Source organism: Exophiala xenobiotica, assembly GCF_000835505.1.
Source record: "Exophiala xenobiotica strain CBS 118157 unplaced genomic scaffold supercont1.5, whole genome shotgun sequence".
NCBI lineage: Eukaryota > Fungi > Ascomycota > Eurotiomycetes > Chaetothyriales > Herpotrichiellaceae > Exophiala > Exophiala xenobiotica.
The window spans coordinates 3462929-3483802 of record NW_013562490.1 but is presented as its reverse complement, the minus strand read 5'-3'; the positions used below and the strand labels follow the sequence as shown (position 1 = coordinate 3483802).

Below are 20874 nucleotides of genomic sequence, written 5' to 3'. Positions count from 1 at the left end.
AGGTCATCGTTAAAAAGGATTATTTTCGGTTTGCTGCTCCTGAGCTCTTTTTTGAAATTGTGTGGGTTCATCTTCCATGCGTCTGGTTGAACTCATCAATCACCTCTTTCGTCGTCTTGATAATACCCAAACAACCCGGGGAGTCAGAGTGACAACATATTGAAATCGGATACTCTTTGACGGGTAGTTGCACAGTGGCCCCATCGACCGCCGTCACTGACTGCGTGTTGAGTTGCTGGCTGACATGCTTCCGGACATCTTCCAGAGCCCAAGGTTTCTTCTTCCTGTCGATTACCAAACTGCCATCGCTGTTGTACTTCACGTCGCCGTACAGTTCGGCCCAGAAGGTTATACCTAGGTCGTTCGCCGCTTTCTCCATATTCGTCCCGGCAAGGCCGAATACCGGGATGCCCTTGGGGATTCCTTCCATGACCGCCTTTGCGACCTCGTAATCCCTGCACATCATGCCGTAAAGGATACCATGCGGCTTGACGTGGTGCAGCGGTACCCCTTCCTTGTCAAGGAAGCCTTTCAAGGCTCCGACTTGATACACCGTGATTGCCGTCAATTCTTCTGGAGACATCTTGATCTCACGACGGCCGAAGCCTTGGCATTGTCAGGACGAGGCTACGAACTCAGGAGGACCACCTAATTAATAGGTTACCGCCTACCTTGAATGTCTGGAAGACCTGGATGAGCTCCAACTTTGATGTTGTACTTCTTGCAATTTCGGACCGTCTCTTGCATGATCAATGGGTCTCCCGCATGAAACCCACATGCAACATTTGCATGATCGATCAGTGGCAGTAGTTCGAGATCTGGACCGCAGACATAGTTCCCATACTAAGGCGTCGTCAAATAGGCTCTCTGTAGAGTCAAGGCGTGATGAACTCACAGCTTCTCCTAAGTCTACGTTCAGCAAAGCTTTGTGCTTGATCGGTGGAGGCGTCATAGCTTGATGAGACTGAAGCAAATCGTTCGGGGATCGGTTGCAACCTTTCTAGATGTGCCTTCTGGACCAGCTGAGCGTTGTTTTATTCAATATGATACTCTCTCCCTGCATTACTGTATATCCAGAACCACCTACGACGCACCACTACGAAGTCATTTATAAATACGTCAGTGTGCTGGCGGAGAAGCACGATCTGTGGGGAAACAGCTCGACAGCTCGCAAAGATAAGAGCGGACACCCCCTCATCCGTATTGAGGAGGAGATGCTCCTTTCTTCCAATCATGGCACCTCCCAGACGACGTCTCCGAATGCCCGAGCCACGCCAACACAACTATTAGATAATGCCATGGTAGCCCCCAGATGTGACAGGATGGTCTTACTCGTGTTCTCGTCTGCTCTTGCCTTCAGGGACGACAGCATCTGATCATAAAACATCTTGTGCTATCGACCTGACTTGACAAGACAAAGATGGAGAAGTTGAAGACCCTTCTTGTCGCCAACCGCGGGGAGATCGCAGTGCGGATATGCAAAACTGCCCGCAAGCTGGGCATTCGGACGATATCGATATACACCAGCGCAGACGCCGCGTCTTCGCACGTCGGCGCGGCGGATGAGGCCGTCCTGCTCTCTGGGCCCGATTCCAAAGGATACATCGACGCAGAGCAGATTGTCGAAATCGCAAAGTCAAAGGGCGCCAATGGCGTAATCCCCGGGTATGGCTTCTTGTCCGAGAACACGGACTTTGCGCACCAGGTCACACAGGCTGGTATGGTGTTCGTGGGGCCGAGCTCGAAATGCATCGAGGACTTTGGGATCAAGCATACCGCACGAGAGTTGGCCGCAAAGGCAAATGTCCCCATCGTGCCAGGTACCAAGGGTCTTGTCAATTCCGAAGACGAAGCTGTGGAGGAGGCGAAGAAACTGGGTTTCCCGGTGAGTGTCTGCTCGACGAGCTGATAAGATGGTGTTTACTGACGGTTCTACCGTAGGTCATGCTTAAAGCCACTGCAGGCGGAGGAGGAATGGGCTTACTGACATGTGCGAATGAAGACGACGTACGAAAATCGTTCAAGACGGTACAGTCTCGTGGTGAGACACTGTTTAAGAACGCCGGACTGTTCATTGAACGGTACTACGCATCGTCCCATCATATCGAAGTGCAAGTTTTCGGCAACGGTCAGGGGCAGGCTGTGCATTTCGGCGAGCGTGAATGCTCGATCCAACGCCGACATCAGAAGGTCGTTGAAGAGTGTCCGAGTCCGTTCGTCGTGAAACATCCTGAACTGCGTGAGAAGTTGGGCTCTGCTGCCGTCCGATTAGCCGAGTCGATTAATTATGGCTCGGCCGGCACGATTGAGTACCTCGTGGATGACGAGTCAGGGGACTTCTTCTTCCTCGAGATGAACACCCGCCTACAGGTGGAGCACGGTATCACCGAGCTGTGCTACGGCGTCGATCTCGTCGAATTGATGCTCAAGCAAGCAGACGCGGAGTTATGTGGCAAAGGAGGTCTTCCGGGAGGCTATCTCAAGGGCCTCCAACCAAAAGAACCCAATGGTGCGGCGATTGAGGTTCGCCTGTACGCTGAGAATCCTGCGAAAAATTACGCTCCATCACCGGGAACCCTGCAACATGTGTCCTGGATGGACGTGCCTGGCTCTAGAATTGACGGCTGGGTACACACAGGGACCAAAGTCACATCCTTTTACGACCCACTGCTGGCCAAAGTCATGATGCACGCTCCCAAGCGGGACGAAGCGATCAACAAGCTCATCGAAATGCTCCAGGGGTCGAAGATCCTCGGACCGCCGACGAATATCGAATTCTTAACTGAAATCCTCCAAGACGACACTTTCAGGTCCGGCCGCACCATGACCAAGTTCCTCGAATCGTTCGATTACAAGCCTCACGCCATCGACGTCCTGCAAGGCGGAGCGTACACCCTTGTGGAGGACTGGCCAGGACGACCAACGATTGGAAAGGGCTTCTCGCATTCTGGACCCATGGACCCTGTCGCATTCCGGATCGCAAATGCCCTCGTCGGGAATCCGACAGGCAAGGAAGGTATCGAGATTACCCTGAGTGGTCCTGATCTCAGATTCCTCGGTCCAGCTATTATCGCCGTTTGCGGCGCGCCCATGGAAGTCAAACTCGACGGGCAATCTGTGCCGATGTGGACTCGTCTGAAAATCGAAGCTGGTCAACGCTTGACAGTGGGGAAAACGACTGGAGGAGGTTGCCGATCCTATCTGGCCATCTATGGCGGCCTGCCCAGTATCGCGACATGGTTCGGATCGAAATCCACAGCACCCATGACAGCCGTTGGAGGGTATCAAGGCCGAGCTCTCGCGGCTGGCGATCTGCTTACTATAACGAGTGAATTGCCCGAAATAAAAGGCGAACTGAAACTTCCAGAACACTTGATCCCGACATATCCGGAGGAATGGGATCTTTTCTCCATGCCCGGGCCGTATGATGAGGGGTTCATCACGGAGGACTCGATCGAGGAGTTTTATGGCAGCACATATACCGTCTCGCACAATGCCTCGCGTGGAGGGATTCGCCTTCTGGGGACGAAACCGAAATGGGCGCGGTCGGATGGTGGAGAAGGCGGTGCTCATCCATCAAACGTCATCGAGTACGGATATCCTGTCGGCACGCTGAATTGGACGGGCGATGATCCGTGCTTGTTCCCGGTCGATGCGCCTGACTATGGTGGCTTCGTGTCTGCCACTACTATTGTGAAGGCGGATTACTGGCGGATGGGCCAGATGAAAGCCGGCAACAAGCTGCGGTTCAAGCGAGTTTCGTACGCGGACGCCATCGCCAAGAGGAACGAGGTCGAGACGTTCCTTGCGAAGATCCACGACGTGTGCAATGGGAAGGGTAGCTTCGGGGACGTTTCGCCGTTGAAATATGAAGGCTTCCCGCCATCCACGGAGAACAAAGGTTGGGAGAAAGCACTGATTCACCAGATCAAAGAGGAACCGAGCAAGCATCAGCCGCTGGTCTCGTATCGCCAGGGCGGCGATGATTTCATCCTGATTGACTACGGTCATGGGTCATTCGATCTGAATTACCGATGCCGCGCGGTCGCTTTGTACCAGAAGCTGCGCGAGTCGAAGGGTGACATATCTTTTGCGAACGGCGCTATGCTGACAGGCATGGCCTGCGGGAACTCACTGATGCTGTACTACGACTCACTGAAGGTCAGTCGGCCGAAGATGTTGGATTACTTGCTCAAGCTCGAGAATGAGCTGGGCGACTTGAGTGAGGCGAAGTATCCGAGTAGGAAGTACAAAATGCCCATCACGTTTGAGAGTAAGAGACAAAAGGAGAGTCTGCAGAGGTACATGGAGACGCAGAGACCTTACGCGGTATATTTGCCGGATCCGGCAGATTTCGTGGCCAAGAACAACGGCTTCACTGAGCAACAGGTAAGCATGAATCGTCGTATTTGGTCTTGTGGTTGACTTTGAAATAGCTGCGTGATATCCTGACAAAATCGTCGCTAATGGTTGTTGCTGTGGGTTTCTTCGTCGCCTTGCCAATCTGCTTGCCAATCGACCCACGTCAGCGGATGCAGTGCCCGAAGATGAACCCGTCAAGGGTGCATACTCCAGAAGGTCAAGTCGGTTGGGGAGGGTCATGCATGGCGATTTATAATGTCGAGTCTCCAGGCGGGTATATGAACCTCGGGCTCTCGATTCCAGGTGCCGATATTCTCGGGTACAAGAAGGGGTATACCTCCGACAGGCCGTGGCTGTTTGAGGACTTTGATCAGATCACCTTCTATGAAGTGTCTGAGGAGAAATATGAAAGTATGATGGCGACTTTCCGAAGTGGACGGTATGAGTACGAGTATGAGGATACTGTCTTCGACATGAAGGAGCACAACAAGCTGCTAAAAGATACCAAAGAGGAAGTTGAGCAGATCCGGGCCAAGCAGCGTAAGGCCCAGGCAGAGATGGACAAGATCGAAAAGGAACTTCTGCAGAAGTGGAACAAAGAGAAGGAGGCTGGGAAGATCAGCATAGATACAGTGCATGACTTGATGCATGGTAAGTGCGCTCGATGTCGGCCAGAATGTCCCCAAACTAACAGATCAGATCCGGATATCATCGCGATCGAGGCGCCTCTGAATGCTAATGTTTGGAAAATCGAGGTTAAGGAAGGCGATACTGTCAAGGACGAGCAGATTGTGTCCATACTGGAAGCTATGAAGCTCGAGATCCCGGTCAAGACTGAGGAGAGTATGGCAGGGGCCAAGGTCGAGAAGATGCTCGTCAAGCCGAATGATGTGGTTCAGGCTGGAGATCCGCTGATGCTGCTGCGCAAGGCCAAATAGGTGGCTTGTGCAGCGATATTGTGATCGTGGGACGAAGTTATTATCCAAAGTAGCCTGATATATTTGGCACCGTACAATTGTAACATGAGAATTGCTTGCTGATGATAGCTGCTCAACAATATGTCCCATACTACGGTCTCATAGGTAAATCGTGTAATCTGGCGCCAGGGTGCCATTCGACGACAAACAGCAGCGAGGGCAATTTGTGTGGCAGGAGGGTCTCCTGTTCAAAGCGATGCCAACTGCTGCTTCGCCGATTCAAGCGGAAGCTGTTTGGCACCCCGGTTAAGCGAGTTTCATTACACGATTTATCCATTAGACCGTAGTAAATACCTTTGTTGGGCTTCACCACCAGTTTTGGTGATGGCTTGGCAATACAGGTGTTGGGCAGGCATGGCATGGCATCGTCTCACTACTCTGCACACCAAGCCTAGATCCTTTGGACACGATGACTCAATATACTGATCAACATATGTGCTGTTACTTGTTCCAGCTTGTCGAGATGTAGAGAGGTGAGTGACTGGCAGGTGCAGCATGGCGGCCGCTTTAGGCTTGCAACCCCTAGACTGCCAGCCTCGTCGCGAAGAAGTACCAACCAGCATCTCAACCACAAGACTCTTTGAGCCCATGTCAAAGATTAATACCAGCTTGAAGAGGCGAATCTATGGATTTTCATGATTGCATTCCTGGCAAACAAGTCTTTGCAAAAAGTAGAAAAAAATGGTGGTCAATGAGTCGATACATATAAATATAGAGTATGCAGACACTTGACACCGACAGTCATCCAGTCGATGCTACCGGGCTGTCGACGATATGCACGGTCTATCCAAGTTGACACTGTGCTCGGTATCTGAATCCGTGTGCAGAACGCTGGATCTACCCTCCATAACCCAAATTCTGCCTCATGATGTCTCCAACGTCTCCCGGGCCAGCAGATATGAATGGAGACACAATCGACCGTCAAATCGTTGCAGGCCAAGCTAAATCTAATGCACTTGAAGTTCTCGCTGGGCTTTTATCGACCTATCCCGTGGATATCCGAGCGCCCACACCCCCAAATGCAACCACACACCCACAGTGTCTCAAGATCCCACTTTTCTTCATGCACGTTCACCGAGTGTCTAAATGTTGAATTATATATTAAAGAGTTCGAATTCCGCTCAACAATCCACGATGGTAAGCACAGAATTCATCAATCATTCAATCATCACATCTAACAGTCGATTGACAGGTGTAACGGTAACATCAGTCGCTCTCAGCTTCTCTCCGAGATTTTCGATCCGACTAGCTCGGGGTTCGATTCCCCGTCGTGGAAGCTTTCTTTTTTGCTCTTTTGAAGAGTTGTAGAGGTTGGTTTGGTGTTGTGGTGGAAAGAATGGCCTCAAGGGAGTGGTGGTGGGTTTGGGCTGAGGACCCACAACCACACATTTTTACATGTCCAGACCAAATTTTCTGGACTTGGCACGGCTCAAGCAATCTGGGCAGATTTTTTCCGTCATTTTTGGGCTTCATTTGGGCTTGCTCTTCTGCGATATGTCCCGTCCTTCGTTTTTCGGGCAGCGGTTTTTGTATAGGGATATGATGCCCCAACCCAACGCATGCATCTAATCAAAAGTGTATCACCTTACTCTTCTCGAAAAGGGCTTTCTTGTGATACTACTCTTGGGCTTATCGGGCCCAGCGATCTTTGGGGGTGGTTCACGGATTGTGCTGCTCTTGATCTTGTGCGGTGGGTCACGTGATTAAGATTTTCTATTCCACCTCAGGCGCAGCCTCGTCCATATTGCGCCTCATCCATACTACTGGTCCCTGCAAGGCCACATGGCGAGCATAATAGTTTCTCGTGACATTGTCGACATGGAGAAGAGCAATACGATATATGGGACGCGTCCTGGTGTCACTGGCGCAACACCTCCCTAGCGACCATTCTTTCCACCACAACACCAAAACAACCCCTACAACTCTTCAAAAGAGCAAAAAAGAAAGCTTCCACGACGGAGAATCGCCCCTCTCGCGCCAGGCTTGCACTACAGTATCATGGGTAAGTCGTATAATCCTCGCTCGTCTGGCTGCAAAACAGCTGCTGGTTTCGAGCAGCAGTTGGGCCTCGCATTGAACATGAGGCTCTCCTGGCTCATAAATTGCCCCCGCCGCTGTTCGTCGTCGAATGGCACCCTAGCGACAATCTACACGATTACCCAGGGTACCGTAGTAAACAGCAACTTGAAAATCGATACTGAGTGGATTTCGTAGCCACCACTATAAGCCGGAAGCATGTTTAGAAGGCAAATAGGAGAATTGTTTCTTTGCGCGCTGAATGATGAGAACTGTGTCTTGCGGATTTATCCCAGATTTACCTCAAACTGACACATTCTTAGATTGCGGCGTTCTTCACAGCTCGAGGTACCTGAATAAGCGATCTACATAGGAAAAATCTGGAATTAGTCCTCTTCAAGACCCGAGTCTACCATAGCATTCGCCGATGATGTGTCAGCGTCACGAAAGTTGCATACAGTAATCAGCAAGGGATCCAACGAGACCTCCCAAGTCAATCTCTCGATGCGCCAGCGTCGTAATTTTGGAGTCTCCCCCAAATCTTTAGAGCCCCTCCAGCTCCAGGCATCGATGTCGGTTGAAGGTTCAGTTCTTTAGGCAAGACGCATCCGAAGACGCAGTTCACCATGTAATGCTCATGGCATTGCATTTACTGCCAAACAACCGCGTTGGGCATGTTTGTCAGCCTGCATCCGACCCTAAGCACTCAAAAGCAGAATGATTGGCGATAGATTTGGATGGCCTGTCTATCTTTTAACGCTCTGCCCAATGTCGTGCCCTTGTTCAGGCGTCCTGGCTTGCTCGTGTGACGAATACTATGACAAGAATTTTGAGCGAACCCCACAAGCCAGAGCCGATCTGCTTGAGCGGTTTTCTGGAAGCTGCCACTGCAGGCCTGGGGCAGCCCACTGTCACCGTAAGCGGGCACTAACGAGAGGTTTTGATGGATGCTGGTGGTATTAGCGTACTCGGAGATCCCCACCATGCGCCAAACGGCCATGTCAATGTCGAACGAAGGGCGTGCATAGCCAAGTCTTGTCCACACCTAAACATACGCCAGGCAAAGAGTCATACCATTCGAACCGACGTTGGATCCCCGTATTCGCTTTCCGACGGACATTGAAAGGCTGAATACCCCAGATGTCCTTCCATTGACATTCACACTTCATCTTTTCTATCAACTCGTTGCTGAGAGGGCCATTGGTGTCCAGCCCAACAAAATGGAGTACTTCAATTTCGAGGATGCGTCCCACATCATTCCAAACCTAGAACTCGACGAATGCTCTTCTTTGATGGGCGAAACTACCCAAGATGATGCCAATGACTGCTACGACTCGCTATTCTTCGAAAAGTCGTTCAATCTCGTACCCAGCAGACCTGCGGAACCAAGCACTGTTATGATCAAACTAATCAACAATGTCGAAGTCGAGGCCATTCCACATACGTCTGATCTCGGCATGGACTACCCCATGTTTCGTGCCAAAGAACCATGTGAGCTCTGCGCGAGGATGGGCTTGGATTGCTTCTTGGCTACACGAGGGGCATTAGTCACAGGATGCACCTGCTGCATCTCCCTGTACCGAGAATGCAGTTTCGTTCATTCTAAGATCCCCAAGGGATTTGTCAGTACTTTCCCTGGCATCTCAGAAGATCAACAAGTATGCGAAGGGACAATGACGGAACGGCGAAGAGCGATGAGATCAATGGAAGAAGGACGCGGCCGAAAGACTGGTGCTCGCTTCCCAAGAGACGCTGTCAAGATTCTGAAGCAATGGCTAGCGGAACATGCTGATCATCCATACCCTAATGAACGAGAAAAGGATGAACTCAAGCAAATCACCGGTCTCAAAAGGAGCCAAATCTCGAACTGGCTCGCCAACGCACGGAGACGAGGCAAAGTCCGACCTGCTTCGGGACCATCCTCACCTATGCTCGGTGCGATTGATATCCCTCAGCGACAGGAAAATCCAGATATTGCAAACCTGAACCCGCTAGACAGATGGAAAGCTTCGCCCCCGGAACACGAACCTGCTTCGATGACTGCCATCGCCCAAGCCGTTACTGCCACACCTCTTCCCGTTCGCAACCAATCCTATTCCAGTGCACATGGCTCTCGAGCTGGGTCTAGGACCAGCTCGAGAAAAGCCTCGAGTGAGGAAGATTCTTCTTTCTCGATGTTCCGTGCACCATCAGTCAGCAGTTTTGGCACCAAAGAATCAACCAACAGCGACATGACCTTCGCATCTTCGAGGTCGAACCGATCAAAAGGATCATTTGCTTCGTCGCAAGATAGACGCAGGCGCAGGAGGGCTCCAGTAACACAACGGACCGTCGCGCAACAGGCCAAATCTCGGAGTGCAAGGATTTTCCAATGCACCTTTTGTACGGATTCTTTCCCTGCCAAATATGACTGGCAAAGGCACGAGAAGTCACTGCATCTGGCTTTGGAGCGGTGGTCATGCTGTCCCACTGGCGGAACCATGATCGATGCTCTGACACAGACGGAAATGTGTGTCTTTTGCCGGGAACCAAACCCAACTGCAGAACATTTGGAGTTGCACAACTTCACGGCTTGCCAGGAAAAGACGATGCAAGAACGTACCTTCTATCGCAAGGACCACTTGAGCCAGCACCTCAAGCTGATGCACAATGCAAAAGTGCAGTCTCACATGGACTCGTGGAAGAGCACTACCAACGAGATCAAATCATCCTGTGGCTTCTGCCCGTCCAAGTTCACGGCCTGGCAACAGCGTGCTGACCATCTTGCCGCACACTTCCGCAATGGGGCGGACATGAGCATGTGGGCCAACGGTTGGGGCTTCGAGCCATATGTCGAAAGACTGGTCGAGAATGCCATTCCACCCTACCTCATCGCGCATGAGCGGATGACCATGGATCCTTATGTTGCTCGAGCAGCCCAGACGACGCCATCGGCCGGTACAGATGCTGGTCTGACGACCGGCACTTCCGCCGAGAGTGCAGAACCTGACCAAATGACCAAGGACTCCAACTGCTGGGGCAGACTGGAGCAGGAACTGACCAAGTTCGTCTCCCAGCAGAAATCGGCAGGCAGGATGCCCACGGACAAGGACATCCAAGACCAGGCGCGCATGATCATATATGAGGACAACGACCCGTGGAATTGGACCTGCGCGGATAATCAGCAATGGCTGGATACGTTCAAGTACCAGCAAGGTATCAGTGGGCTTACCGACGCCATGGTGACCCAGAATCTGGCCGAAGTACCGATCATGGCGCCATATGTGATCAAAGGCGGCTTGAAGCTCAAGACACCAGCGCCCACCAGGAAGAGTATGTCCACTGATTCCACCTCTTGTCCAGCCATGACTGCAGATTATGGCAGCATGCCCAACTCCGCCACAGCTGCCACATTCGATCAGAACATGGAGTTCGACTTCGACAGCATTGACTTCAGCGGTCTTGACCTGGGCATGGTGGACGATATGAACTTCGAGATGGGTCTGGACAGTCAGGCGGGCAGCATGCCTGCAACGGCTGCGACCACGATGCCTTTCTCCTCGAGCATCCCCGGTGAGTCCTTATACGGCTCTTTCGGCGTGAGTCCGATGATGGATATGGGATTGAACAATATGAACTCAGCTGCGCCGGTGCAGCAGAAGCAGCCCCAGAACAACTTCATGAACGAGCAGGATATCAATCAGTTGACTGGATATATGGCCGGCTTGAATTGAGACAAAGCAAAGAACATACGCATGAAGACCAAAAGAATGACTATATGGCATGTATGCTGACGATTGAGGAGTTGGCCTGCTGGTATGCTTACCCTCATATATATACACCCACAAAAAGGCGTACTCACGCAAGAGATCTTACGATGGTCGGGCACAGGGCGTGGGCTTCTGGGGCGGCGTCAGTATTACAGGCTTACGATTAGAAAAATACAAATTTAGTACCGAGACCACGAATCAATTGCTCTCTGTGTCGACGGCGGTGCTGTACTATTCGTTTTTCATCCCCCTCAGAGCCAGTCTCGTGGCACGCCCTGCGGATGATTCCTCTAGATGCCTGCTCCGCATTATTGTTTTGGCATCGATGACACTTACCAGTCATATCTGGTTGCTTTCGTGCTTACCTCGCGCCTTGCGAACGACATATTTCGAAAAGAGTGAGAGCTATCAGCATCAAGAATTGACGACATGCTGCCTATGGTTCACGGAGGATCAGAAGTCCGGGCAAAAGTTGATCCGAATCCGGGCTCTGGGAAAATTTGCAAGTATTCCGTCGTGTCCGTTCTGACTCGAAACATCTACAAGCACAATCGAATAGCCTCGCTGGGTGCTAGGTTGCGAATGAGCGAACCTGCCAGTCTCCTACGATGGTTCTGGGCCTCATTCCTATCTGCCCCGATCTCCGAGCATCCCTGGAAGGCGAAGTCCCTACTCTTTCCTGGGCGAAAATGACCCAATAAGAGCCAGCTGCGACGAGCATGTGAAAGAGGCGAGCCCTCTCCCCTACGCCTACTATCAAAGCACATACCCCCCTGGCCCGCTCCTCCTCAACAAAATAACAACCGTGCTGCGAACTAATCACACCCGTCAAAACGTGGTCATCTGTCGGTATGTTGTGCATTCGACCCTGTGCATGTGAAAAGCGACCCCGTGGAGAGCACTGATAACAGTATTTCCCCCCTCTGCTTCGCACGGTAGAGGAGTCCTTTGCACCACTGTCCATCCGAGTATCCCTTCACTTGAACACCTTCCTGCGACGTGTCAGTCATCGTATTATAGGAATAAGTGCCGCAGGAGACGAACCTCTTCGCTTCACGCACTCAGCGTTGCCCGCATTGGTGATGGGCCCTCCCGTCGTGAGATGCGAAAACATGTCCCACTCGAGCTTCTATACAATGATCCCATCTGCTGTACGGTCACGCATTCCCGTATTGGCCTCTCTACGGCGATCCGCGAGAGCCATTGTTCTCCAGTCCTCGAGCCCCGAGCGGAACGCCCGCACCCTCTCATGCGTCAATGCAACGAACGAGAAAGAATTCTATGGCTTTGCTGTTACTGTCCCCTCAAGCGGTGCCAGCACGCCAATGATAAGACCAGAGACTCCGAACGAACAACTATCCACGCAAGAATTGAGTCTGAGAACGCTTCCGCAGCCAGAGACGAGCACTGGCATCGATTGGGATGTTGCTGCGACAGGCATAAGGCTGTGGGTGACTGCCAAAACGCAAGCCGAACAAGGCGGAGATCGCATTGCTCTTCGCAGCATGCATATCGATGCTTTGCGGTACATGCATATGGCCTTGCCTGAGACTTTGACACCCTTTGAGGTTGAGTCTTTGCGGTCCAGCATGTCTCCGCAACTGCTGTCTCAATCGTCAGAAACACCACCAGCCTCACGCCGGCAGCATCCTAGCCTACTCCGACAAGGAGTCGCTAGGCTTGTCTGCTGGCTTATTGCTGGCGTCCTGCTAATTCTTCCCATCATCATGGCTTTTCTGAACCGCATAATGCAATATGAGCGACAACACCAAGTCACAGAAAGAGTCCTTGCGAATGGGCTCGACTTGACTTCAGCACTAGGCGAACGCAGCATTGAGTTACAGAAGGCATTGACGCGGTTCAAAGATGGCCGGCTGGGCGGCGCATGTGTGGATGCTGGATCATGGCTGGTTGAAGGCATTCTTGGAGGTGTTAATGATGGTGTTGATGCTGTTGCTCAGAGTCGAAGAAGAGCACCTTAAGGAGTTAGGTGCCAGTCCCGCCTGAATCATGGCTGCAAGGTTGTTTCGCTCCTTGATAGCTCTTTCATGACCTTGAATGACAAACATCTTGTTCGGATCTTTTGCTTGTCCACCATGCTTTGCGCTCTGTGCCATAATAGCCTCTTGCACCTGGAGACGACCAGGTCCTTCAATCCAGGGTTCCGAAGACGATTCTCCATGCAAGTCGATACTTCCTTTCCGCTTGAGCGACAACGCCGTATGTCCTGTGGCTTCTCCTTTTTGTCGTGTTTCCTACATGCCTTCGTGCGCGATGCCCAACCATTGCAGTCGCTTAGTCGTCCAGACATTCCCCCAGGCCAATCATCCGCCAGTACCCATCACCAGCCGCGCCTTGTCCCGATAGGCTGTGGGCACGCGGCTGAGACTGTCAGGGGTCCATCAAGGCCCTTGTACGCCTGTGGCTTGTCCCTATCGTTTGTTTTCTCGGCGTCCGTGGGGTTCAACTCCACCTATAAACTTCCCTCTGCAACCACATCTTCTCTTCGATAAACATGTCCACTCCTTTGCTCCCATCTTTCCGTCGACAACAGCTTGTTCTTGACTTGTGAGTAAGTTGTCTGCACGCTGACACTCCTTGCTGACATTGTTCAAGCTCATCTCTCAAGGACAGCTGTCCAGAGGGTGTTTATCTTTCGCTCACTCCGGGCACCCCTTCAGTTTGGGCTGCGGTGCTCTTTGTCCGCGAAGGTAGCTTACGATTTCCCTTTCCAGCACCGTGAGGTGATTCAAGCTGACTCTGAGCTTGCAGGGCCATATGCAGGGGCGGTCCTTCGATTCGATATATCATTCCCCGACTCCTATCCTGAGGATCCTCCTCTCGTAACATTCTCAAGCGACATCTTCCACCCTCTAGTGGTTCCACTGACTACCTATACCTTCAGCGCCAGTGGTGTCGACGCGTCCAGTACGATCAGCGCCTCTGATACCGATAGGCTTCCGCCCGGCGCATTTTCCTTGCGCTATGGTTTTCGGCACTGGTTTCGACGGCGGAGTCCCGCTACGGGCGACGAAGTTCACAGTGGCGCTGTGACCGAAGAAGATGACACAACCGCTCTGGCGCCTGGTGCTGTTGATGCTGTCAACTCGACAGCGCCTCGGCAGGTAGGGCAGGAGATCCATGATCGCAAGGGCCTCTTACTGAAGATGTTGTCCCACATCAAGAGCGCGTTTGAGGACGCCGACATGTTGGACAGCATGCCGCTCGATGTGGCCGGCGATCCCAGCGCATGGCATGCCTGGCGCGCTCACCGAGGCCTTACCAGGAAGGATGCCCGTCCAAAAAGTCCGACAATTGGCAGTGACGGCGCACCATCTTCACCAAAATATCCCAGTGAATGGAAATGGGACGGCGTCTGGGAATCGCGTGTCACCAACGGTATTGAGGCGAGCATCAATGAAGCCACTCTTTTCGGCAGTGCTGCTGGCGGCCGTGCCGGCCTGGGTTCTGTAGACTTGACAACCGTGGATGCGCGACAGAAGATGTTCGCAAATGCAACCCGGCAAATCCGTTTCTCGAAGCTGGACGAAGAGCTCTTCGACAAGGTGAGAAGCGAGGTCTCAAGTATGACAATGTGATGCCGACGCGACGCCCCAGGCCCGTCTGCAGCTTCTCCGGCTGGCCCAGTGGGTTGGCCTTGCTGTTCTGGTTGGCCTACGGCGCCTGCCATCTCTAAAGCTCGGAAGTGCAAGAGCAATGAGACGCCGCTGCAGTTATGACTTGGGGGAGCCACAATTTCCGCTGGTCGATTCTCAAGCCTTCCTCTTCGACTTACACCCATGTATGCTGCAGTATATGCCTCAGGCTTTGTCTCAAGTATCGGCACGCATTGTGTAGAGCTTGCATGACATTTGAAACAGCCAGTAATCTTGGACAACGACGCAATCGACACCTCTTGGCCAGCATCATATCTGGCATTCTTTCTCTTGAATCCGACGTCTTTCTCTGCCATTGGCTCCCAGACCCGACCAGGAAGGATTGGAAGCTTCAGCGGTTTTGGACAGTCCGATTGACGCTGCAGAAGTCTTGGTTGTTAGCTTGCAGACTGCTTGGGTGTCTTCGAATCATTGGTCTTTTGGTGGGCTGTTTTGAACTGCCTGCACCCGAGGTTCCATTTCTTTGCGGCAGGAAACTGAGCCATCGTTGTTGGAAAAGGCCTTGAATACATCGGAGGTCGACACTATCTTTTGGGGACAGTGACTTGGAAACAAGATTGACGTGTTCTGGCTTCAGTAGAGAGTTGGATCGGTACTTGAGCGAAGACTGTAAAGAGCCTGGTCCGGTCAAAAAGGATACCCTGGAAGTCGAACCCTTCGTCTATCGACGGAGACTGCTTTTGGCTCAGAGCGGTGAAAGAGCAGTAGGAGGATACACTCACACGGAATACTGCCAGTACCCTACCGAGCCAGCGAGGATCTGGTATTGGGTCAGGATGGTGTGGAAGGATCTCGACGCGACCCCGAGGGTTCTTAGGGTCCGTAATCCCGATCTCAGTGAGGCCGAAGCAAGCGTTTCTTCTCGAAATACCTCAGCAAAGACCCGGAGTTTTTCAATTCGATCAATTTCGGGTTCATGGTCTTCGATTTGGGGCAGAGAAAGCACATCTCGCTCGCACACCGATTTCAGCCAAGGCTCAGCTTCATACGGTTGCGTCCCCTTTCCATCTCTTCTCTCAAATCATCACACAGCCATCCAACATCCCCACAAGAGGTTTCCCATTGACGGAGAAAGCAAGGTAAGAAGCTCTTATCCCTTCTCTGATGTCTCGAGACGCTTGCTAACCATCACGTCTCAGCCTCTTACTTCGCGCAGCGACGCGTCCTCAATTTCTCGCCTTCCCTCAACTCATCACACAATTCACAATCACAAGACGGCTTGCCGCCCAATTTCTTCAATCCACAGACCTGACAAGGTAATGATTCTTCTCTCCGTCCATTGTCCTCGCTCGGACTCGAGCTAACAATCGCACAGCGTCTTGCAAAGCCTCTAGCCTTGCTGGAGCAGTCTGAACCATCTCTACGCATTCGCAAGACCTCACTTTCAAAACCCAACCCAAAAGGCATCTTCCGCCGCGTTTTCTCTCGAGTTATGGCTTCCAACACCAATCTTCCTGCCGATCTTCCTCACGATGATGAACTCCCCATCACTGAACCCTTGCCGAGTCAGCCCTTGATGCGTCCGGTGATGGCAAACTACCCCTCTATCAATGGGATGCTGGGCTCTCACCGCCTCGAGACCGGAGAATCGAGCACATACGCGGCTTGTCGCCCGCCCTTGAACAATGCTACGACCGAGATTTTGTCAGGAAGGACGAGTCCTAACACGGTGATGAGTAACAGGACGCAAGCGACTTCTTACTCCGGCATGTTTCGAAACCCTGGTCCACAGTTCTACGAACTTCTGAATCCAAATCCTTTGCTCGTACCACCACCCTCTATCTATTCTGGACCTCCATCGATCTCGGCTTCCAAGGCGTCGTTGATTCGCCAGGAGCTTACCAAATTCAATGGCGCACGCCTACCCAGCATTGGCGCTCTCAACGTAGAGACCTACTCTTTCGCAGTCCTTGAGAATGCTTCGAGATACAGAGCCACGGCATATGCCATCTTCGATATCGCGGCTTACGAGCAGAACGCTTTTCATTATCACAGCAGTGTCAATCCCCACATCCCCGGTCCACCATACAGCGTTGTCCAGAACTATCCAGGCTTTCTTCGCGACCTCAGCATCGACATATCTGTCATTGGTCCTGCCGTGAAAGTTACTCACATTGGCCTACCTAGCCTTTCCTACTTGAACAATCTTGATCGCTGGGTCGTGGTCGTGTATCTGAAAATCAATGATACGAGCCTCTCTTCCCGGCTGTCGACATCTATGCGGTCAAAGGAACAGTCTGTGAGCAGAAGCGAAAGATCTCCCGCAATGGCTCTTGTTGATCACTTTCTTGATGTCCTTAAAACGGACAAAGAAGATGAACCTGTGGTGGTTTCGGCTGTGATCAAGTATCGACATGCTTTCCTCCCAACAGACACCAAGCTGGAGACTCGCGCCGCCATGGCAATCGACGTCCGAGCCGAAGTTGAGACCGGCGCCATGAAACAGGCCGTTTGTGCGGATTATAACGAGGTTGCAACTGCTATCCTTTCCGTGCTTGATCCTGGCCTCGACGACCTTGTGCTGTCCACAGTACGCCCATCGAGCCATCAGCAGTACCCTGTCATCGCTGCCGCCGATGGTCTGAGGCTCTTGCAGGACTTCCATGGTCTTTTCGGCTTTGGCAACGCCGGATACGTGAACCTGGACCTCGGCGCGTTGGAGGGATACTACCTCGACGCTGTAAAAGACGAGCCTAGCGCTCGCAAGTCGGCCTCTCTCGTCCGCTCTCTGCGCCTCGGCGCCAGAACCGTGGTCAAGAAGCTGTCGCCAAAGAAGAACTAGGAATCTGAGGCGGGCGGAGACGAGGCGGCGCGCGTGTGGAGGCGCATGAGGGAGAATTCGGGGCTGGGCGACGACGAGGACGACGACGATGAGGGGCTGGCTGGGGGTGGCTTCTGGGGGCCACCATGGCTCTAGATAGATGTATTGATTCATTTCACAAAATTGCATTTCCGTCCGTTCTTGTGAATCGAGTGACCGCCTTCCCTAAAGGAGGGTATGGCAGATATCATTTCGTGGTCTGTATTCCCTCACAAAGGGTGCTCTTTTCGTGGCCCACTTGAACCCCAGGCGTCCATTCTTCATAAGACGGGCCTTCTCTCTGTTATTGTACGGCGTCCACCCAGACCAGAAATGCCCTTATTATGCTCTTATGGTTCTGTTGCCCACCCTCCTCAACCTATGACTCCTTTAAGATCGTTCTCAGGAAGGACCCCCGTGCCATAGTAGTGCCATTCGACAATGTTATGGGAGGATTCCCCACTTACAACTCTGCTGGCTCGGCTGGCGGTCGTCTAGACGTTATACCGAGGTTATGTTCCCTTAGCCAGGAAGAACATCAGTCAGGCAAACGTATCCTTGAACTTGGTATAGTTTGCGTTACAGGGACATTTCATATCCTCATCAGCCCGTGGCAATAGTTAATCGCTGACCAGTTGGCACCATGAGTTCCAAGAACCGTCCGGCTTCTGCCGTGACCGCAGATTCGTCGGCTACAGAACGTCTTTCACAAGTCGCGCGCCATATATCTGGAAGCCAGGATGAGTCTACTTCACCATCAAGTACTGGTCGACGGACCCGTCGCTCGAAAGGGTCGCGAGACACTGGCCCACCAGCTGACTATTCCGATGTGCTCTCGAATCTGCAAAAGCTCAATACCATGGCACATACGCCGGATCTATCGAACCGCGGGTATGTGAGGCAGAAGCGTGAAGGCAAACTATGGGTGCGAGAGCGCCTGGAACAGCTGGTCGACAAGGATAGTTTCAAGGAGATTGGCAGCGCCAGTGGGCGGGTGGAGTGGAAGCAGACCGGCCGCAGGGACGAGGAACCCGTGTCATTCACTCCGACTAATAACCTCCAAGGTGAGAAACGTGGTCGATGTGGAAGCGATCAATGCTTACAGTGATCCTAACCAGGGTTCGGCATGTTGGGAGGTAGGAAAGTGATCATCACTGCAGACGACTACTCGATTCGAGCTGGACACGCTGATGGAGCCATTTCTGACAAGACCGTATGTATTCTCCCAGGCGTCCGTCGCTCGGTCATGATGTACCTATTCAACCTCTTGTACGTCGCACACTGACCAATCCCAAAGATCTACTCGGAGAAGCTTGCCGTGTCCCTGAACTTGCCCATCATCAAACTTACGGACGGATCTTCTGGTGGTGGATCTGTGAGTACAATCAAAACACAGGGCTGGTCTTATGTCCCGGGCGTGCCAGGCTTTATCGAAGCCGTCAAGGGCATCAACATGGGCATTCCAAATCTAGCGGCTGTGCTGGGTCCGGCGGTAGGTGTTTCCCAACTGTACTTGCGCACCGGGCAAGGCCGCTGACAAATGTCGCAGATTGGAATTGGCGCCGCTCGTGCAGTCATCTCCCATTTCTCGGTCATGGCAGGGGATATAGGGAGCCTGTTCAACGCGGGACCGCGGGTGGTCGAAGGGGCGACGTTCGAAGAGGGACTCACGCTACGAGAACTGGGTGGTCCAGGCATTCATTGCTTGAATGGGACCATAGACAATCTCGCAGCGAACGAGGCCGAGTGCTTCGAGCAGATCAGGAGAGTTCTTTCGTACTTGCCGAACTGCGGACAGTCAAAGCTGCCCCCTGTGATCCCCGCCATCGATCCGATTGCGAGGGTCAGTGAGGAGTTGAGGACCATCATCCCTCGGAGGAAGGAACGTATGTACGATGCTCGAGCGATTGTTGTCACTGTTTTCGACGCAGGCTCGTGGTTTGAGATCGGAGCATTATGGGGAAGGACGGCGATTGTTGGCCTTGCCAGGCTAGGAGGACGCCCGGTCGGGGTGATTTCGCTCAACTGCGAAGTCAACGCCGGTGCACTCGACGCCGGAGGATCTCAGAAAATCACGCGTCATCTGAAGTTGTGCGACGTGATGAACCTTCCGATTGTCCAATTTATTGATGTTCCGGGTTATGCCATCGGGACCGTGGCTGAAAAACAAGGTAAGAAGTGGAAGACGCCCACATTGATCTCGAGGTGGTGATTAATTTGTGGTCACTGACATTGTGGTCGAACACCAGCAACGATGCGTTGGGGAGTCGAACTTGGGAAGGCTTATATCTCCACCACGATCCCGATCTTCAGTGTCTTGACGCGCCGAGTCTTTGGCGTCGCCGGTGGCATCATGGTCGCTTGTCGCGATCCAATGATGCGAGTGGCCTGGCCTAGTGGTGAATGGGGAAGCCTGCCTCTCGACGGCGGCATTGAGGTCGGGCACAGATGGGAGCTGAAACAAGCGGAGGCCGAAGGTAAGAAGAAGGAGCTGTATACCCAGCTCGACGATGAGTATCGTCGGCTCATGAATCCCATCCGCACCGCCAATGCCTTTGGAGTTGAAGAGATCATCGACCCGGCACACACGAGGCGGGTGGCTGGGGAATGGGCTATGCATATGTAAGTTGCTTTCTTTCGCGAGGAGCCTCCCGTCTTTCTACCTGTAGGAGGCCTTGGGTTTTGGTCCACTGCTTACCTTTCTCGCCAGATATGACGAGGTACTGCCACAACGCCTGCTGGATAGGGCCGCAGGCCGGATACACCCATCGTTTGCTTGAGTCCGCATCCCCACAACCAGCGAGGTGGTTGATGCTCGTTGGGCGTCAGAGCACGGACGGGTCATGGTGTCTGTAGACACGGAAAATTGGAATTCAATTCGTGCAATCATCCTCTAGGCTATACGCGATCCCGGGGGTGGACGGATAGATGGATGTTTCATGCAGCGCGGGTCTGCGCAAGATGCATCTAAGCATGGGAGTGCTGAACCGCGAGATATGGTCTAGAGAGATTCGTACATAGACTCTCACACCCATGTGCTGTGCTGGGTTGTGAGCATGTATATGTTTTGAGGTGAAGCTGGCATTTGAGCCCACCGGTGCATCGCCTTAGCTTCTCCCAGTGGCGGATTGGCCAGTTGACTGGCTACGAGTTTGCTCTCAGACTGTGAAGGCGCTTGATCCATCGAAGGCACCAAGTACCGAGGCAGAAAGAGCGGTTGTCTACTCCATACTCTCCAACCTTTTCATAACCACGGCTACTTTTCCCCGCAATATCAACGCATCCGAAATAGG

General features: G+C 52.6%; 7 protein-coding genes across 7 annotated transcripts; 6 read left to right on the top strand and 1 right to left on the bottom strand.

Moving 5' to 3' along the window:
• Positions 1 to 2: 2 nt before the first annotated feature.
• PV05_09091 (lactam utilization protein lamB) lies at positions 3 to 1119 on the bottom strand. The gene is made up of 3 exons (XM_013458655.1): positions 896 to 1119; positions 672 to 843; positions 3 to 606 (listed from the first exon to the last, which is right to left on the bottom strand). The coding sequence occupies exons 1-3, from the start codon at positions 950 to 952 to the stop codon at positions 68 to 70; spliced, it is 768 nt and encodes a 255-aa protein (XP_013314109.1). The 5' UTR covers positions 953 to 1119; the 3' UTR covers positions 3 to 67.
• A 117-nt stretch (positions 1120 to 1236) lies between these two features.
• On the top strand, positions 1237 to 5399 carry PV05_09090 (urea carboxylase). Its single transcript, XM_013458654.1, has 4 exons — positions 1237 to 1885; positions 1942 to 4389; positions 4437 to 5013; positions 5062 to 5399. The coding sequence occupies exons 1-4, from the start codon at positions 1421 to 1423 to the stop codon at positions 5298 to 5300; spliced, it is 3729 nt and encodes a 1242-aa protein (XP_013314108.1). The 5' UTR covers positions 1237 to 1420; the 3' UTR covers positions 5301 to 5399.
• A 3011-nt stretch (positions 5400 to 8410) lies between these two features.
• On the top strand, positions 8411 to 11370 carry PV05_09089 (uncharacterized protein). Its single transcript, XM_013458653.1, has one exon. It carries the CDS (start codon positions 8576 to 8578, stop codon positions 11066 to 11068), a length of 2493 nt encoding a protein of 830 aa, XP_013314107.1. The 5' UTR covers positions 8411 to 8575; the 3' UTR covers positions 11069 to 11370.
• A 561-nt stretch (positions 11371 to 11931) lies between these two features.
• PV05_09088 (uncharacterized protein) lies at positions 11932 to 13183 on the top strand. Its single transcript, XM_013458652.1, has one exon. It carries the CDS (start codon positions 12187 to 12189, stop codon positions 13084 to 13086), a length of 900 nt encoding a protein of 299 aa, XP_013314106.1. The 5' UTR covers positions 11932 to 12186; the 3' UTR covers positions 13087 to 13183.
• A 436-nt stretch (positions 13184 to 13619) lies between these two features.
• On the top strand, positions 13620 to 14703 carry PV05_09087 (uncharacterized protein; the record flags this gene model as incomplete). Its single annotated transcript, XM_013458651.1, has 3 exons — positions 13620 to 13672; positions 13721 to 13815; positions 13877 to 14703. 3 exons carry the CDS (start codon positions 13620 to 13622, stop codon positions 14701 to 14703), a joined length of 975 nt encoding a protein of 324 aa, XP_013314105.1.
• Positions 14704 to 15557: 854 nt separating this feature from the next.
• PV05_09086 (uncharacterized protein) lies at positions 15558 to 17563 on the top strand (the record flags this gene model as incomplete). Its single annotated transcript, XM_013458650.1, has 3 exons — positions 15558 to 15860; positions 15921 to 16037; positions 16097 to 17563. The coding sequence occupies 3 exons, from the start codon at positions 15558 to 15560 to the stop codon at positions 17561 to 17563; spliced, it is 1887 nt and encodes a 628-aa protein (XP_013314104.1).
• A 526-nt stretch (positions 17564 to 18089) lies between these two features.
• PV05_09085 (uncharacterized protein) lies at positions 18090 to 20629 on the top strand. Its single transcript, XM_013458649.1, has 6 exons — positions 18090 to 18645; positions 18700 to 18794; positions 18879 to 19073; positions 19131 to 19752; positions 19831 to 20203; positions 20292 to 20629. Exons 1-6 carry the CDS (start codon positions 18225 to 18227, stop codon positions 20359 to 20361), a joined length of 1776 nt encoding a protein of 591 aa, XP_013314103.1. The 5' UTR covers positions 18090 to 18224; the 3' UTR covers positions 20362 to 20629.
• The last annotated feature ends 245 nt before the right edge of the window (positions 20630 to 20874 follow it).

Coding starts and splice junctions, on each gene's coding strand:
- PV05_09085 (XM_013458649.1), top strand. CDS start 18,225: ATGAGTTCCAAGAACCGTCCGGCTTCTGCCGTGACCGCAGATTCGTCG. Junction 18,646..18,699: donor TCCGACTAATAACCTCCAAG/GTGAGAAACGTG, acceptor GATCCTAACCAG/GGTTCGGCATGTTGGGAGGT. Junction 19,753..19,830: donor GACCGTGGCTGAAAAACAAG/GTAAGAAGTGGA, acceptor GTCGAACACCAG/CAACGATGCGTTGGGGAGTC.
- PV05_09089 (XM_013458653.1), top strand. CDS start 8,576: ATGGAGTACTTCAATTTCGAGGATGCGTCCCACATCATTCCAAACCTA.
- PV05_09090 (XM_013458654.1), top strand. CDS start 1,421: ATGGAGAAGTTGAAGACCCTTCTTGTCGCCAACCGCGGGGAGATCGCA. Junction 1,886..1,941: donor CGAAGAAACTGGGTTTCCCG/GTGAGTGTCTGC, acceptor GTTCTACCGTAG/GTCATGCTTAAAGCCACTGC. Junction 5,014..5,061: donor AGTGCATGACTTGATGCATG/GTAAGTGCGCTC, acceptor CTAACAGATCAG/ATCCGGATATCATCGCGATC.
- PV05_09088 (XM_013458652.1), top strand. CDS start 12,187: ATGGGCCCTCCCGTCGTGAGATGCGAAAACATGTCCCACTCGAGCTTC.
- PV05_09091 (XM_013458655.1), bottom strand. CDS start 952: ATGACGCCTCCACCGATCAAGCACAAAGCTTTGCTGAACGTAGACTTA. Junction 844..895: donor ACGTAGACTTAGGAGAAGCT/GTGAGTTCATCA, acceptor ACGACGCCTTAG/TATGGGAACTATGTCTGCGG. Junction 607..671: donor AGGTCTTCCAGACATTCAAG/GTAGGCGGTAAC, acceptor GACAATGCCAAG/GCTTCGGCCGTCGTGAGATC.